The sequence below is a fragment of the Ictidomys tridecemlineatus genome, chromosome 5 (assembly GCF_052094955.1).
Source record: "Ictidomys tridecemlineatus isolate mIctTri1 chromosome 5, mIctTri1.hap1, whole genome shotgun sequence".
Taxonomy (NCBI): Eukaryota; Metazoa; Chordata; class Mammalia; order Rodentia; family Sciuridae; genus Ictidomys; species Ictidomys tridecemlineatus.
The window spans coordinates 192,815,628-192,829,852 of NC_135481.1; the positions used below are offsets into that span (position 1 = coordinate 192,815,628).

A 14,225-nucleotide genomic window follows, 5' to 3' on the forward strand; every position below is an offset into this window, starting at 1 on the left:
GAGGGGAGGGGGTGACAACCTCTGGCTCCTTATCTCCTTCAGCCTTGCCCATTCCCAGAAACCAATGCAACAATGGCTGGTCCATGCTGGGGCCCAGCACCTGGCACTGGTAGGTGGCCAGAAGTAGGGACTGCAAAGTGGTATGAGCTTCAGAGCATCTGAGCCTTTTCCAGCCCCTGGGACATGCAGTCAGGGGCAGGCAATCGTGCACAGCTATGGGCACACAGGAGCACCTGGGGACAAGAGTGTACAATAGAGGGGAGTGGGTGCCCACCTCCAAAGACAGAAAGCAAAAAGTCAGGGGCAGGCATCAGCGCAAAAGCGCAAGTGGCAGCAGGTTTCTTCCCTAGACCGTGGGTTGGGCAGGGCGCGGCCCGCTCACCCGGGGAAGGTGGGAGGCAGCGACCGCCCCAGCTGCGGGCGGTGGCCCAGGCCAGTGGCCAAGCGCAGTGCCCCGAGTGCGGCCAGCGAGCGGCCTCCTTCCTCCCGGCTCCGGCAGCCGGGCCGCCCCTCCCCCCCCTCGGCCCCGCGTGGCGGCCCCGCCCCCGCCGGCCGGCCGCGCTGTCCCCGCCTCCCCGCCCCCTCCGCGGGCGGCAACAGGTGCCTCCCGGAGCAGGAAGCTCGCGCCGCCGCCGCTCAGCTCCCCGGCGCGACCAGGACCCGCTGCGCCACGCGCGCCATCCCGGGACCCGGCGCTTACCGCGAGGAGCGGGACCCCGCCGTAGGACCTCCTCGGCCCCGCGTCCTGCGGCGGTCGCCACCCGCGGCCAGGGCCCCGGAGCCAGCGCGCCTGCCTCCGCCCCAGCCCCGCGACCCTCCGCCTTCCCGAGCGAGCGCCATGGACGCCCCGGGGCCACAGCCCGACCCCGACGGCGGGGACGCCCCAGGCCACGAGCCCGGGGGCAGTCCCCAGGACGAGTTCGACTTCTCCATCCTCTTCGACTATGACTATCTGAATCCCATCCCAGGTCGGTGGAGGCTCCCCCGCCGCCCCGAGCCCGGGCGGGGGCGCGAGCCTGGGGAGGGGACATGGCCTCTCTGCCCCACGCGCCTCACTTCCTGGGAGGCCTGGAGCTGGGGGTGCCCCTACCCAGGTGAGAGGGAGGGGAGGCGGCGACAGTGGCTGCGCCACCCTTAGGGGGCGGTAGGCTCACTCGTGCCCCGTAGGGGCGACAGTTTCCAATTACTTGTGACGTCGACCCGAGGGTCGCTGCTGGAAAAGCAAAAGATGGCAGATCCCCAGGCTGGGGGACTCTGTTGGCCTAGGGCCCGGCAGTGGGTCCTACTGGAAGTGATTTAGCTGCCTCTGGAGGGAGGAGGTGAGGGAGCCAGGACTGGGGTTAGGGGGAGGGTGGGGACGGAGCTCCCGAGCAGCAGCGAGGGATCCCTGGGCTTCGGTGAGACTGTGCCCCACCACCTCCCGACCAGCGTGGTGTGGGGGACTTTGTGTTGAAACTAATAAGGAAGAGGCTGGCTGTCTGCGCTGGAGGGTGGTTGACTTCGGTGGTGTGAGGCGGCCCATTTCCTCTCCAGGCTCTGCTGCTGCGTTTGCCAATCGGCCCCAAGAGGTCCACTCTGAGCTTTGTGAAGTGGTCTTCCCCGCCCAGTCGGAATGGCTGGGGGCCTGGCGGGCAGCAGGAGTGTGGATTCAGGAGGACAGTCTACATTTCTGCCTAAACCCCTGCATTCTGTACCTGCAAGTGCCCTGAGTCTTTGGGGGCTGGGGACTGGGAACTTCCCCAGGCTGGGCTGCAGGCTCCTGAATGGGGGGCCTTTCACCAGGTCACAGGAGCCTTCATCAGAAGGAGGAGAAAGAAAAGGTGTCACCCTTGGCCTCTCACTATTTTTCTGGTTAGCAGGTTGTCTTGGAAGAAACACACACACACACACACACACACACACACACCAAAAAAAAAAAAAAAAAAAAAACCAAAACCCCAAGTAAGGCTTCCTGATTTCAGTGCTTGTTACCAGCCCCAGGGTGCGCGCAAGTAACTTCCAGATGTGCTGGGGGCCTGCCCCATAGAAAGGGCTCGTGTTTCCCTGCTGGGGAAATAAGCCCCTGTATGTGTTTGGTGTTTTTTTTTGTGGGGGGGCGCTTAGTGGCTTCCTGGTTCCCAGAGCCTCTGTCAGGCAGCTGGATAGAGAAGTTTTTACTTGCCACCTGTGTCCTCCCAGGCCACCTTTGAGGACGGTCTGGTCTCTGACTGTGGGTATCACTCTCCCTTGGATCCCGGGAGATGGCAATTAGTAACAATTTTGTGCTTTGACTGGAGATGGAAACAATCAGCCAGCAGAGGAGACCCAGGCTCTGCAGCTGTAATCTGGAGGACATCCTCTGCTTTGAAAAGATACAATTAAGAATCTGGGAAGGATCCTTGTTAACAGTTAACATCGGTGGTCTTTCTGTTCATTAAGATTAAAGCCATGTTTTGCAGGGAGTTAATACTTATACCCCTCTGGGATGCACAATCAGCTAGCTTTTTTTTTTTTTTTGAGGGGTGGGGTTAGGGAGAGGGGGAGGATTTCCGGGGAAATAGTTTCCAAGCCAAATCTGGTGGGAGGTACTTTTTATAGTTTTTCTTGGCAAGTGGTGTTTGGTGGCCACCAGATGGGTATCTTAATGACCACAGTGAAAGCCCTGGAATCTTTTTTTTTTTTTCTAAAATAATAAACTTCATTTTTTGGAACAGTTTCAGATTTACAGAAATGTTGTGAAGCTACCACAGAACCCCCCACCTGCCCAGGACCGGGTTTCCTCGAATTGTTAACATCTCACATTAATATGGTACATTTGTTATAATTCAGGAACCCATATCGATACATTATTATTGAAGTCTATACTTTTTTAGATTCAGATGTTCTTTTTTTTTTTTTTTTTAAGACCTTGTCTGTTCTGAGAAGTACTGGTTAGGTATATTGTAGACTGTCCCTTAATTTTTTTAAAAACCATTTTTTCTCTTGATTAGAATAAGGCTGTGTGATATCTAGGAAGAAGGCCGCTAAGGTTAAGTGCTTTCTCACTGCACACATCACTGTCGATAGTTTGTCACCGTTGATGTTGACTTGATCGCCCGGCAGAGGGTAGGTACGTTGGTCGGGTTTCTGCTCTTCAGTGACTCCTTTGGAAGGCAATTCTGTGTGGAGCCCGCACAGTCGAAGTTCAGTTTTGCTGTGCGTCTGTTAAATGATGCCTCTTTGCTGCAGGGAGCTAGGACAGCAGAGTCAGCCCCCAGGAACAGAAGGGACATTGTGAGCTTTGAGAGGCCAAGATGAGTCGTCCCAGACGTGGGTGGGGCTCTGGCTGTCACATTTCTGAGCTTCTGCATGACGGACCTCTCCGAGAGCCAAAGCCAACCTTGTCAGCTTGGTCCCGGATGGGAGCGCCCCGGTGATGCGCGCTACCTCCTAACCTGGAGTGTTGGCCCTAACACTGGGCTGAGCCTGGGAGGAGAAGGACCACCGAGGGGCCAGGCACCACCATCAAGAACTCAGGGAAGTTTTAGGATGTCAGATCCCATTTTATGGAACTAGCGTGTGGTGGACCTGGATCAGCCCAGTTAATATCCCTGGGACCCTAGCAGGCAGGCACTGCTTCCATCCCCATTTTACAGAGAAGGGTGAGAAGGCACAGAGAGGTAAAGTGATCTTCTCAAGAAAGTACAGCTGGTCAACGGCAGAGCTCAGGTCTGAGCATGCTCCAGAGCTCGGTCTCAGAACTCTAGGAGGCTCCTCACTGCTCCATTGATAAGAGGTGCATGCATAGCCATTGGCCAGGCCCCTGGGATCATGGCAAGGGTGGACGTGTAAACACGAGCAGGGTGTTCTTGAGTTAGTCATTTGACAGCTCTGGATCTCTGTTTGCTTATGTGTAAAGTGGTTGAAATAACGGTCCTCACCTTAAAGGATCATGGCCCACCTGGAGTGGGTTAATTCATTTAAATCAGCACAAGGTGTGATTCATCACCAGCATTTTGTTAAACTCTTGCTTTTATTAATAGAGGTGCTCAATTAATGAGAGCCATTATTCAGTTACTCACCCAACCAACTGTTAAGCATGGATCATGCTAGGTCTTGGGAATACCATGGACAATAAGACCTCATGCCTTAAAATGTGCCTGTTCTTTTCCTGTGTCTGACTGCATTGTCAGATGCCTGCAGGAGGAGGTTGTGCGTCAGCGTTGGTTTAGCATTGAGGTGCACACATTTACTTATGTTGAGGAGGTAACCATCCATTCTTATTTCCTTGGGAGTTTTGTTAGGAATGAGAGTTGAATCACATCAAAGGCTGTTTAGCATCTATGGGAAATAGGATTTTATTCTTCTGAGACCTGTTACCGTATTGGCTTATATTAATCAAATGCCTAATATTGAAACATTCTTGACATAAACTCTCTTGGTGACTTTGTATTGTTTTTTTGAAGAGCGGTGACATCTGTTGGTAATAGTTAAGTGTTTTTTCTTCCAGCAATATTCACCTTTAGTGCCTTTTTTCCTGTGCAGTCAAGCTTTAGGTTTTGTTCCTTCTCTATGCTCGGGAGCAACTCATGTATCCCGAGCAGAACAGTCTTTAACACTGTGCCAGAGTCCTCTGTGGAACTTCTGGTACTGGTGCTTTTTTGTGGGCTTGTTTCTGGGTGACTTTCTCTGTTGAGTCTGTGAGGATTGGGCTGTTTACACTTTCTATTTCTATTGGAGTCAGTTTTGGTAAACTATTTTTCTAAGAAACGATCCATTTCATCTATGTAGGCTTTCAAACTTGACTAGAGATGTCAAGTGCATGCACATATTTTTACTAGTGGAAGGGGCAGCCAAGCATATCATATGTGTGTGTGTGTGTGTGTGTATGTGTGTGTATACGGCATCCTGACTTCTGCAGGTCCCACCCTGGAGGGGACGTGTTGTTGTCGAACACTTGAGGATTTGGATTTCTTGTGCATGCTTGGAATTTGGTGGACTCTCACTTCTCCCAACTCATAATACTTTCAGGGAGACAGATGGGTACTGGGAATCCTGATCACCTCCAGAACTGTGGGATCCCCGTGTGCTGCCTGGCCATGGATGTGGTAGGGTGCTCATCTCTGGTTTGCCCTAATAGGTCTGCTGCGTCCCTCCTTCCAGTCCTGGGAAGTTAGGCCTCTGGCGCCAGCCTTGCCATTCCCCGAGACGGCAGACTCTTCCCGGCCACTGCTTATTGTTTTGTAGAGTCTCTTCCTCGGATCCTTCAGCTCTGGGGGTGGCAGCCCGTTGACAAAGCCCATTGACAAAGCTGCGGGTGCCACTCAGGCACACACATGTGAGTGTGCACACTCTAAGGACTGTAGGTGCACACAGCATGCACGAGCCCGTGGGGGCGCCTCTGCATCCTCCCCGAGTGCTGCCCCCCACGTGTGCCTTGCACCCCATCTCAGGGCAGTTGCAGACCCTCTGGCCCGCCCCCTAGTGCCGACAGCACTTCTCCTGAGGAACACCTGCTCTCAGCCCTGTCACAGGGGACAATTAAAACCTCATTCTTTCAGCAAACACACCGAATGCTGGTTTCGTGCCAGGCCCCGTGGGTGTAGAGACAAATGAGATGTGGTCCCTGCCCTTGCCTGGCCCCCGGGCCAACGTGGGGCACAGCCTGGTAAACAAATAGGGACAAATGAGGTGCTGTGATACAGTAACTGGTTTTTTTGGTGCTTGCTAAAAATAGGGCTGCACGCCAAGCAGGCAGGTTCTCTGAACACACGTGACGCACACGGTGCTGTCGGTGTGGCATTGGGCACAGGCCTTAGTGAGCCTGTCTCCAGGTGCAGCTGGGAGGTGAGGCGAGGCTGGACTTGAGCCGAGGCCTTGTCAGGGAGCAGAGGACCTGGGGATAGAGCTGCCGCCATCCTCTGCTCTGCTCAACACATGTCACTCAAGCTCCCAAATTAAAGGCCCTCTGTCCCTTAGGGGCCTTAGCTTTGGATTGGGAGCAGAGGCTGTGAAAACCTTAAGGCCTTACCTCAGTTCCCAAGGCTCTGTACACCTGGAAGGTGGCGGGTGAAGTAGATGTGAGCGATGCAGGGCCACCTGTTAGTGGCCGTCGCTCCTGCCTGTGCAGTGGAACCTCCTGGGTTCCGCCCGGAACTGGGAACTTGGCCGAGAGCCAGGCATTGGTGAGTGGCAGGGGAGGCGCTGGGCTGAGCCCCTGGGGTTCCTGAGTCCCTCCCTCAGCACTGCAGCCTGTCGCCAGACTGCACCCCCAGAGCAGCGGGACCCCCTTTGGAGCTGTGGTCTTGGCAGCATCCAGCATGCCCTTGTGCGGTGGCGTGTGCCCGGTCCCTCCTTATAGTTGATATGCCCAGAGTCACCTGTGTGCTGCCTACTCCCCTCGTGGGATTAGACTTGCTTTAGAATTTCCAGCAAAAACAGAAACAGAAGAGTGTGAGGTGTGAGTGGGGGTCCGGCTGTGTGTCCATTTCTTTCTCTGTCTCATGGATGGTCATGCATGCTCCCTGGGCCTCCTGTACCTTTGTTCCCTCCAGTTGTGGGAACCACTGACTCGGCTTGCTGGAGCACCAGGTCTGAAATCAGAAGGTCCCGCCTTGACATTCCGCCTTCCTTGCTTTCCACCTGGGTGGCCTTGGCTAGGGGGAAGTGCCTGGCGTCTGGCAAGCCTGTAATGTAGTTGCCAGAGAAATGGGTGAAAGTTGCAGAATCCCTTCTTAGAGATGTGCTGGTGGCGTGTGGAGTTGGCTCCCAGGCCTGCATTTTCTCATCTGTGAGGTGGGGGGCCGGTGGTGACAGTGCCCGGCCTCCCTGTTGGGTCTCCCTGGTGTTAGTGAGGTGGGAGATTCTCGTCCACCAGGGGCTCGGGAGTGTGGGACGGCAGCGGCTTGGTGATGAGCCTCTCCCTGTCCTGAGTTCTGGGCGGCCTGGGAGAGGAGAGAGGCCTCCTGCGCCCCGGTGAACCCTAAGCTGTCAGAGCACACGGGCCAGGAACGAGGGGTGCTGGCCTGATGGGAGCCGGCACCTTGGGGTGTCTTGGCCCTGCTTGGTTGCCCGCTCGCTTCTGACCTGGGACTCGTCGGCTCAGCCCGGAACTCTGCTGGCTGCGATTGCTTCCTTAATTGTCCAGATTGTGAGACAGGAAGGTTCTCCTTGCTGCGGGGGGATCTCCCCAGGTGTCATACCCTGGCCCTGAGGGCTGCCGAGCCAGGGCTGGAGGAGCAGCCCTGGAGATGCAGCGCCATGGGTGCGGGGGGGGGGGGGCCCCTCCCGGGGACTTCCTCCCTGCCCAGCACAGGAAGCCGCGCAGGCCCGGGCTGAGCTCGCCGTGCAGGGCACAGATGCTCTCCAGACAGCTCAGGGGATAGAGCCAGACGCCACCCTGGGCCCTTCTGGGTCTGGGGGGGGGGGGTTGACCAGTCCCAGCCAGGCCTGGTGCAAGTCCCCCAAACAAGAGGGCACCTTTGGTTTGCCCCTGAACTTCCATTATGAACTTTTGCCAAAATATGCAAAGTCGAGGTGATGGTATAATCAGCTCCCAGTCCGTCACCCACTTCAGCAGAGGGGATCCCAGTGGGGACGGGCTCATTCTGTGTCTCAGTCCCCACGTCTTCTCCGCCCCACCCTCAGCTACCTTCAGTGAAATTCCAGGTGTCGTGATGTCTTATTAATAGATTAGGAGGTATCCATCTCTCAAAGATGAGACAAACGAAACACGGGGTCCCTCAGTCTCCTCGGGGGCTTCTTCCAGGGCCAGCGTCCCTGCCACACCGAGATCCTCCGGGTGTGGCTCAAGTCCCTTGTAGGCAGAGGATTGCGTGAACCTCCCTGTGGATTGTAAATCCCTCCCGGGTCACTTGTGGTCCCTAGTACAGTGTAAGTGCCACACAGACAGTTGTCACATTGGATTACTTAAGGAATAAGGACGAGGAGACTGTCTCTAGTGTTCAGTCCAGTTCCCCCCTGGATACTTTTGATTGCTTTATTTTTTTGGAAGTGGTTTCCTCCACAGAGGCTCAGCCCAGGGCCACGGAGACCCACCTGCATGCACCATCATGAAAACCAAGATCGTCACCGCATGCCCAGCGCCCCAGTGTTCCTGCTTCGTCCGCGAAGTATCTCTGTGGAGCTGGGTTGTTCCACCCGATACCTCAGTGACCCCCACCCTGGGACTGGTCCACGTGGCCCTGCATCTTGTGTCCCGTGGACGTTCTCGCCCGGCTGTTGGCGGCTGCTTGTCGCGGACCAGGGTCATTTCAAAGTGCACTTCTTCACCCTCTGGATCTTCCTGTGGCATCTCTGTGACGTCTTTTCACGTGTCCCTCTGTCCCCCCACCCCCGGTTCCTACAGACCTGCGTTTGGTTCTGAAGCCCTGTGCCTCGGGCCTTTAATGGTCTTTGTGATTGTTTTTTCCTCTGTAAAAGAAACACACCAAAGACGGCTGCCAGCCACAGTCACAGCGGGGACAGTGGCTTTTTCCCCCCGAGTTGGCATTTGGGACCTTCCTCCTTTCTAATCAGAGGATTTGGGAAAAAGCATTTTTTTTTTTTCCAGCTGGGACTGTTTTAGTTAATAAAATGCATTCCCCACGTGGATTTTAATTGAGCCATGCCTGGGTGAGCTTTCTGAAGGCAGGAAAGTGGCTGCAAAGCTCAGGATTGGCGAGGTCCTTATCGCAACAGACCTGCTTGGAAACCCAGGCCTGCAGGCCCAGGGTGTTCAGTGGGGGCGGGGCTTTGGGTCTGAGATGCTGGCAACAGTTCTCTGGCGGCTAAGGGAAGGCGCCGTTGACCTGCACAGTCCCCAGAAGGTTCTCTGCAGGTCTCAGATCTGCAGTGGGTGACCTCACCTGGGTTCTGCCGCCAGAGTAGAAGGATTGTCTTAATGATGAGTGTGCCCACCTCCGGGAACATGGCACTGGAATGAAAGCTCTTGGGGAGAAGTGTAAATGAGAACCCGCCAGTCAATAACGTATTGATTTTAAGTCTCTGTCCCTGGCCAGGCACGACGTGGGCCCCACTGTCTCCAAGGGGAAGTTTCCACTTGGATTTGAAGTTGATGAAATAAAAGTGGAAACCGGCTTTTCCGACGGTGCCAGGGGAATGGGGATCAGTCAGGGCCACTGCTCCTGGGGAGGGCTGGCGCCCGGCATGGGAGGATGAGGAGGCGTGTCCCTCCTGCAGGCCAGCCAGCTTCTGCAGGATTATCTGAAGTCTATTTCTGGCCACTTTTTCTGACCAGATCTTTCCTTCTCCTTTTGGAGAGGAAGCCACTTGAGTCCTCTTCTCTGTCCGTCGTTCACTGTCTGGTCACAAACACTCCCCATCACGGGTGCCACCGAGTGGCTGTCTCCTTTAAGGAGGGGGGAGGTGGGTAAAGAGGGGGTGTGTCCATCCAGAGGCCCACTCCCCTGCAGTGACCAAGAAGTGCCCGCACACCGTGGGGCCAGCCTCGCCAAGGGAGAGGGCGTGTCCAGTGTGCGTCAAGACCGCCAAGCCCGGGGATGGTGACCGGGTCCTGAGAGCTTCTGGCTGGGCGGGGCCCTGGGAGCCAGCTGTGTCCTTGACCATTTTTTTGACCAGTGGGTTCCTCTGTCCCCCACCCCTTCTCTGGCACAGAGGTACAGGCAGTGCCTGCCTCCCAGGATGGGTGTCAGCTGCAGGGGGAAGCCTGGGGGCTCCTGGGGTCCCGCCCAGTGGCTTCGGGATGAGGGTGCAGGAAGGGCTCTGGAGTGTTGAAAGCAGGGGCCCCAGGGTGGCTTTGAGCCAGCAAGACACAGCCCTTCCCTCCAGATTCCAAGGAGCCAAGAGACCTGGTGTCTGCCAGCTGGGGTCAGGGCCCCTGCCCCCACCTCACAGTGACCTGGGGCCTGTGTGCTCCGGTCCTCTCCTGAGCAGGGCCGCAGCGTGGGGCGTGTTTGGCCAGTGGCCCGCCAGTCTGTGAGGTGGTTCTGGGGCTGTCCTGGTCCTGTGGGGGCGCCTGTCCTGTGGCAGTGGCCTGGGAAGTGCCAGGTGGCCTTTTCCAAAGGCCCCGCTCGACGCGACAGGAGACAGGACAGGGACGTCTACAGGCGGGACGTCTTCCCTCCCGTTCTGACATTTCTGGGCCTCGCTGATCCGGATGGAATTTCTCAGCTTCCAGAGCGGAGTCTGTGTGTGTCACCTCGGAGCGCAGGGCGTGACCACCTGAGTTTCCTTCATTCTTCCCGCACATGAGTCACCCATCTGGAATCCAGCTCCCGTGGCGTGTGCCTGGCGGAGCAGCGGGGCTTGGAGGCTTCCTGGGAAGTTTGCAGAGTGACAGGGACAGGTTTGTGACCTGGAAGCCGCCAGTGGCTTCTGGAGGAGGCCCTGGCTGTGGGTGAGGAGCCCCCGCGAGCAGGAGGCCCAGAGACCTGCCGCGGCGGCCAGCTCCTTCCGCCACCCTCTCCCCTGGCTGCAGGCCGCGGTGCCAGGCTGTGGCATCCTCCTGGCTGCCATGGTGACAGACTGTGTTGTCTCCAAGCCAGGGCCCAGGACGCCACCACCTCAGGGCGTGAGCCAGGGCAGGGGGCACCTCGGACATGGCCGGGCGGCCCGTGGTCACCCCAGGCCAGGCCCTGGCTCCTCTCCTCCCGACACCCAAGCCCCCGGTCACCACTGGACTTGGGCCCTCCCCCCGAGGGACAGGCGCCTCCTGCAGGTCCCCACGGGGTTTCTGTTGGGGTCAGTCTGTTCTGCTTCCTGAAAACCCGCGGGTCCTTCCCCAAGAGGAGGCTGCTGTTCCCTTTCTCAGAGGCTCCTGTGGCTGGTGGGCTGTCCCCGGGAGGCTGCCCTGTGCTCGGCCCTGGGTCTTCCTGAGGGCGGGCAGGGGGCCTCCTGGAGCAGAGGTCCTGGGGAGGCCCCCACGAGGCCTGAATGAGACTTTTAAAATGTCCCTCGACCCCGTCCTCGGCCAGTGGAGGACTGAGAACGTTACAGAAGAAAGGAGTTGGTGTCCTTGCTTATGAGGGGCCCCAGGGAGAGCCTCCTTTCTCTGTTTCGGGGTTAAGGTGTTACCATCCAGGAAATGGCCTCTTTTATAAGAAGTGGGGTGGAGCAGTGTTGGGGACCGGAGAGGAGTCAGGTTGCCTAAGACTGAATCTTGGCTCAGCCACTCAAAAGCTGTGTGACTTTAGGCAGATTACTCACCCTCTCTGAGCCTCATTTTCCACGCTAAAATGGGGGAAACTAGATTACATGCCTCACAGGATTCTGGTGAGAGGAACCTGTTCATGTGGTAGAGGAGTGCAGTGGTTCTTGGTACACAATGAAAGGTCTACGTGTTGGCTCTTATCACTTCTGTTATTACAAGTAGCTCACTGAGTCACCGAGGCTTTGGTAAGGTTGAGTTGGGGCCCAGGTGGCCTGGGGAGGTGAGGGGGAGCCGCAGGCTCTCTTCACCCACCCCCCACACTTGCTGAAGGTTAGCAGAATCTGAGATGAAAAGGAGAATTCCCTGCAGTGCTGACCAGTCCGTTCTATTTTTGTAAAAATCTCTTCCTTTTTTGAAGGAAGATCGGGGCTGGCACATGTCACACTTTCAAGTCATAAAACAGGGTCACTGTCGCAGGAAAGGGCGGAACTTCCGCTTCTCTCCATGATGGCAAAGGCCCAGTCCTCCCGTTGACCCGCGTCCTCCCGTGTGCAGGGAGCTTGGGGGCCAGGTGCGCTGCGGTAGGCTGCGTGGCCCGTCACCCCGAGAACGTGGAGTGCCCCCCCTGGCAGGAGGGGCGGGGTGGCGCTGTGCCCTTGGCTGTGGCATCTGAACCCCTGGAGTGGATCTCCTGCCCATGAGCCGCTGGCCTGGCCTTCCCAGAAACCTTGTTCTGCAGTTCTGGGGAGTGTTCCGGTTCTCCCCAAAAGTTCACAGGGTCTAGATTTTCTGATAAGCACCCAGGAACCTGGCAGGAAAGAGGGGTGATAATGATGGGAACTTCCAGGTAGCTGCTGCAGAAATGAGCTACCTGCAGAGGCTGGCAGCTCCTCCTGAGTCACGCTGGCTGGCGGGTGGGCGCTGCGGGCTGAGGCCTCCAATGCCTGGGCCTCTGCCCGGTGGGGCCCTGCCTGGCGGCGCTCAGCTGGGGTGGCTCTGCCTCCCGGGAGGCATCTGGCAGTGCCCTCAGTGGGAGGGCCAAGGAGGCCACTGCTAGCCTCAGGGGGTAGAGGCCAGGGATGCTGTCGGAGGCCACAGGGGCCCACAGCAGAGTCCGGAGGTCGAGTGTCCCCGGCTGGGGTGGGTGCACTGCGGCTGCCTGGGTTCAGCTGAGGCCTTTGGGCAGTTTAACTCACCTCTCCGTGTCTCAGTCTTCTCTCTGTAAACGGGGGACAAACTGTCCCCCCTCACACAGGGTTGGGGGATCAGATGATCCACCCCACGGAGTGGGCCTTCCGCAGCGCCTGTGCGTTCTCCACGGCCCCCGCCCCCCTTCAGAAAGCCCACAGTCCAGGGGAGACAGGAGAGTGACTCCCGAGATGGACTTCAGTCTGGGACCCTGCGGATCTGGGCGCAGGAAGACCTGCCTCCTGCAGCTTGGGGAGCGGGGGGCCTGCAGGAGGAGGTGGCTCAAGTTGAGCCGTGCCGGGCAGGAGGCATGGAAGGGCCTGCTGGCGAGAGGAACGGCCCGTGCAAAGTCATGAAGGCACACAAGACCCCGGAGGCCACCTCCTCTCCCATCACTGCGTCCGCCTCTTCCTGCCTTTTGGCACCCATATCTCGGGGGCGGGCCAGGTAGCTCCCGTGGCAGGTGAGATGGTTTTAGGTGGGGACGCTGCCCACGATCGAGCTGTGTCCTTCCTGGTGCTGTCTTCTCTTTTGAACTCATCAGGAGTGGGGTCTCGGTGATGGGGGCTGAACGCAGGTGGACTTCATGGGGTGGTGGGAACGGGTCACTTCTCAATCGTGGTGGCAGTAACAAGGGGGCTAACCCTGGACAGAGCTGGCGGGCCCTACGCTCAACATCTGCACGCTCCCGTCATCAGCTGTATACATGTGAGACCTCAATAAACAGAACGTGGGCAGTGCAGCTGCCGAGACCGGCCCCCGGGTCTTGCTTGAATTTGGTGACTTCTATTTTTGCTGTATTTTTACCCTGCCTGCCGTTTATGGAGGTGACACCGATTTTCCGTTTGTGGTAGCAGTATGAAGTTTCCTTTTAAAATACAGCAAAATTAACATGCGAATGAATTTAAATAGAAATATTAAGTCAGTAATATCTTCTGGGGTTGCAAGGGTTCTGGCGTCTCTCGAGGACCCGGGGTGGTGGGAGAGAGCCAGCTCCTGCAGGGGGTGGGCGCAGGGACGGCCGTGCCAGGGTGCCGCAGCCCCAGGAGAAATCTCGGCTACTGCAGGAAATGTTTCACTGATGCGCTGGTTGTGAGACTTGCTGTCCAAAACCCAGAGGACGGAGAAGCCGGTGGTTATTAATTACCGCCATCCTCCCCGCCTGCCGCTCAAATCCAGTCTTGAGGAGAGGGGAGGGAAAAGGACAGCAAGGCTCTGCCGCGGGGATTAATTAAAACCAGTGCGAATGCTCGACACTTCAGAGTGCAGTAAAGCCGGCTGTCTGGCTGTTTCTCGGGGCTCTCCGGGAGTGGCAGTGACTTATGCTTTGTGCCTGCATTTCTGGGGCTGTCCACAGCAGCCCCGGGTGTTTCTGATAAGCTGCAGTGCAGTTTTTTTCTGATAAGGCCAGAATTTTTGCTAAGAGGCTTAGTTTTGCTGGTTTGCAGAGCGGTGGACTCTCAGAGTGTTGTTGGACATGGACTTGGCGCTGATCTTCCCCTTGATTACAGATTTCTGCTCTCTTACCTGCCAGGAAGGCATGTGCGAGTGTGTGTGTGTGTGTGCGCGCGCGCGCGTGCCTGGACATGTGTGTGAGCATGCCGGCGTGTGTGTGCACAAGTTCAAACACAAGTTTACCCTGGCTGCAACTTCACAAGAACTCCAGACCCCACAGACTCTAGCTAGAAAAATCAGAGGGCCTCAGAGCCAGAAGCCACAGAGGAGATGGATTCCGTTTCGCACCCCTCTGTTCTGAAATGAGGAGCTTGAGGCCGAGAGTGGGTGGGGGACTTTTCCAAAGTCACCCAGCTAGGTAGTGGCAAAGCAGGACTTGATTTTTAGTTTCCTGCTTCGTAAGCCAGGGTTCCGTTGCCACATATGCTGCTCTGTCCCCTCCCCCTCCCCCAGCCCGTAAAGTAAAATCTTTAAAATGCTGGGGCGTTATATT

General features: G+C 57.0%; 1 protein-coding gene across 3 annotated transcripts in view; it reads left to right on the forward strand.

The window, feature by feature from the left end:
- The first annotated feature begins 582 nt into the window (after positions 1-582).
- Positions 583-14,225, forward strand: part of Nfatc2 (nuclear factor of activated T cells 2) — a 115,167-nt gene continuing 101,524 nt past the window's right edge. For 2 of the 3 annotated variants that reach the window (XM_078051906.1, XM_078051905.1), the window contains exon 1: positions 583-968. In XM_078051906.1, coding sequence (XP_077908032.1) covers positions 839-968 — 130 coding nt within the window. In that variant the 5' untranslated portion in view covers positions 583-838. The remainder of the gene's footprint in view (positions 969-14,225) is intronic. The other variant, XM_078051907.1, reaches the window with a different exon arrangement.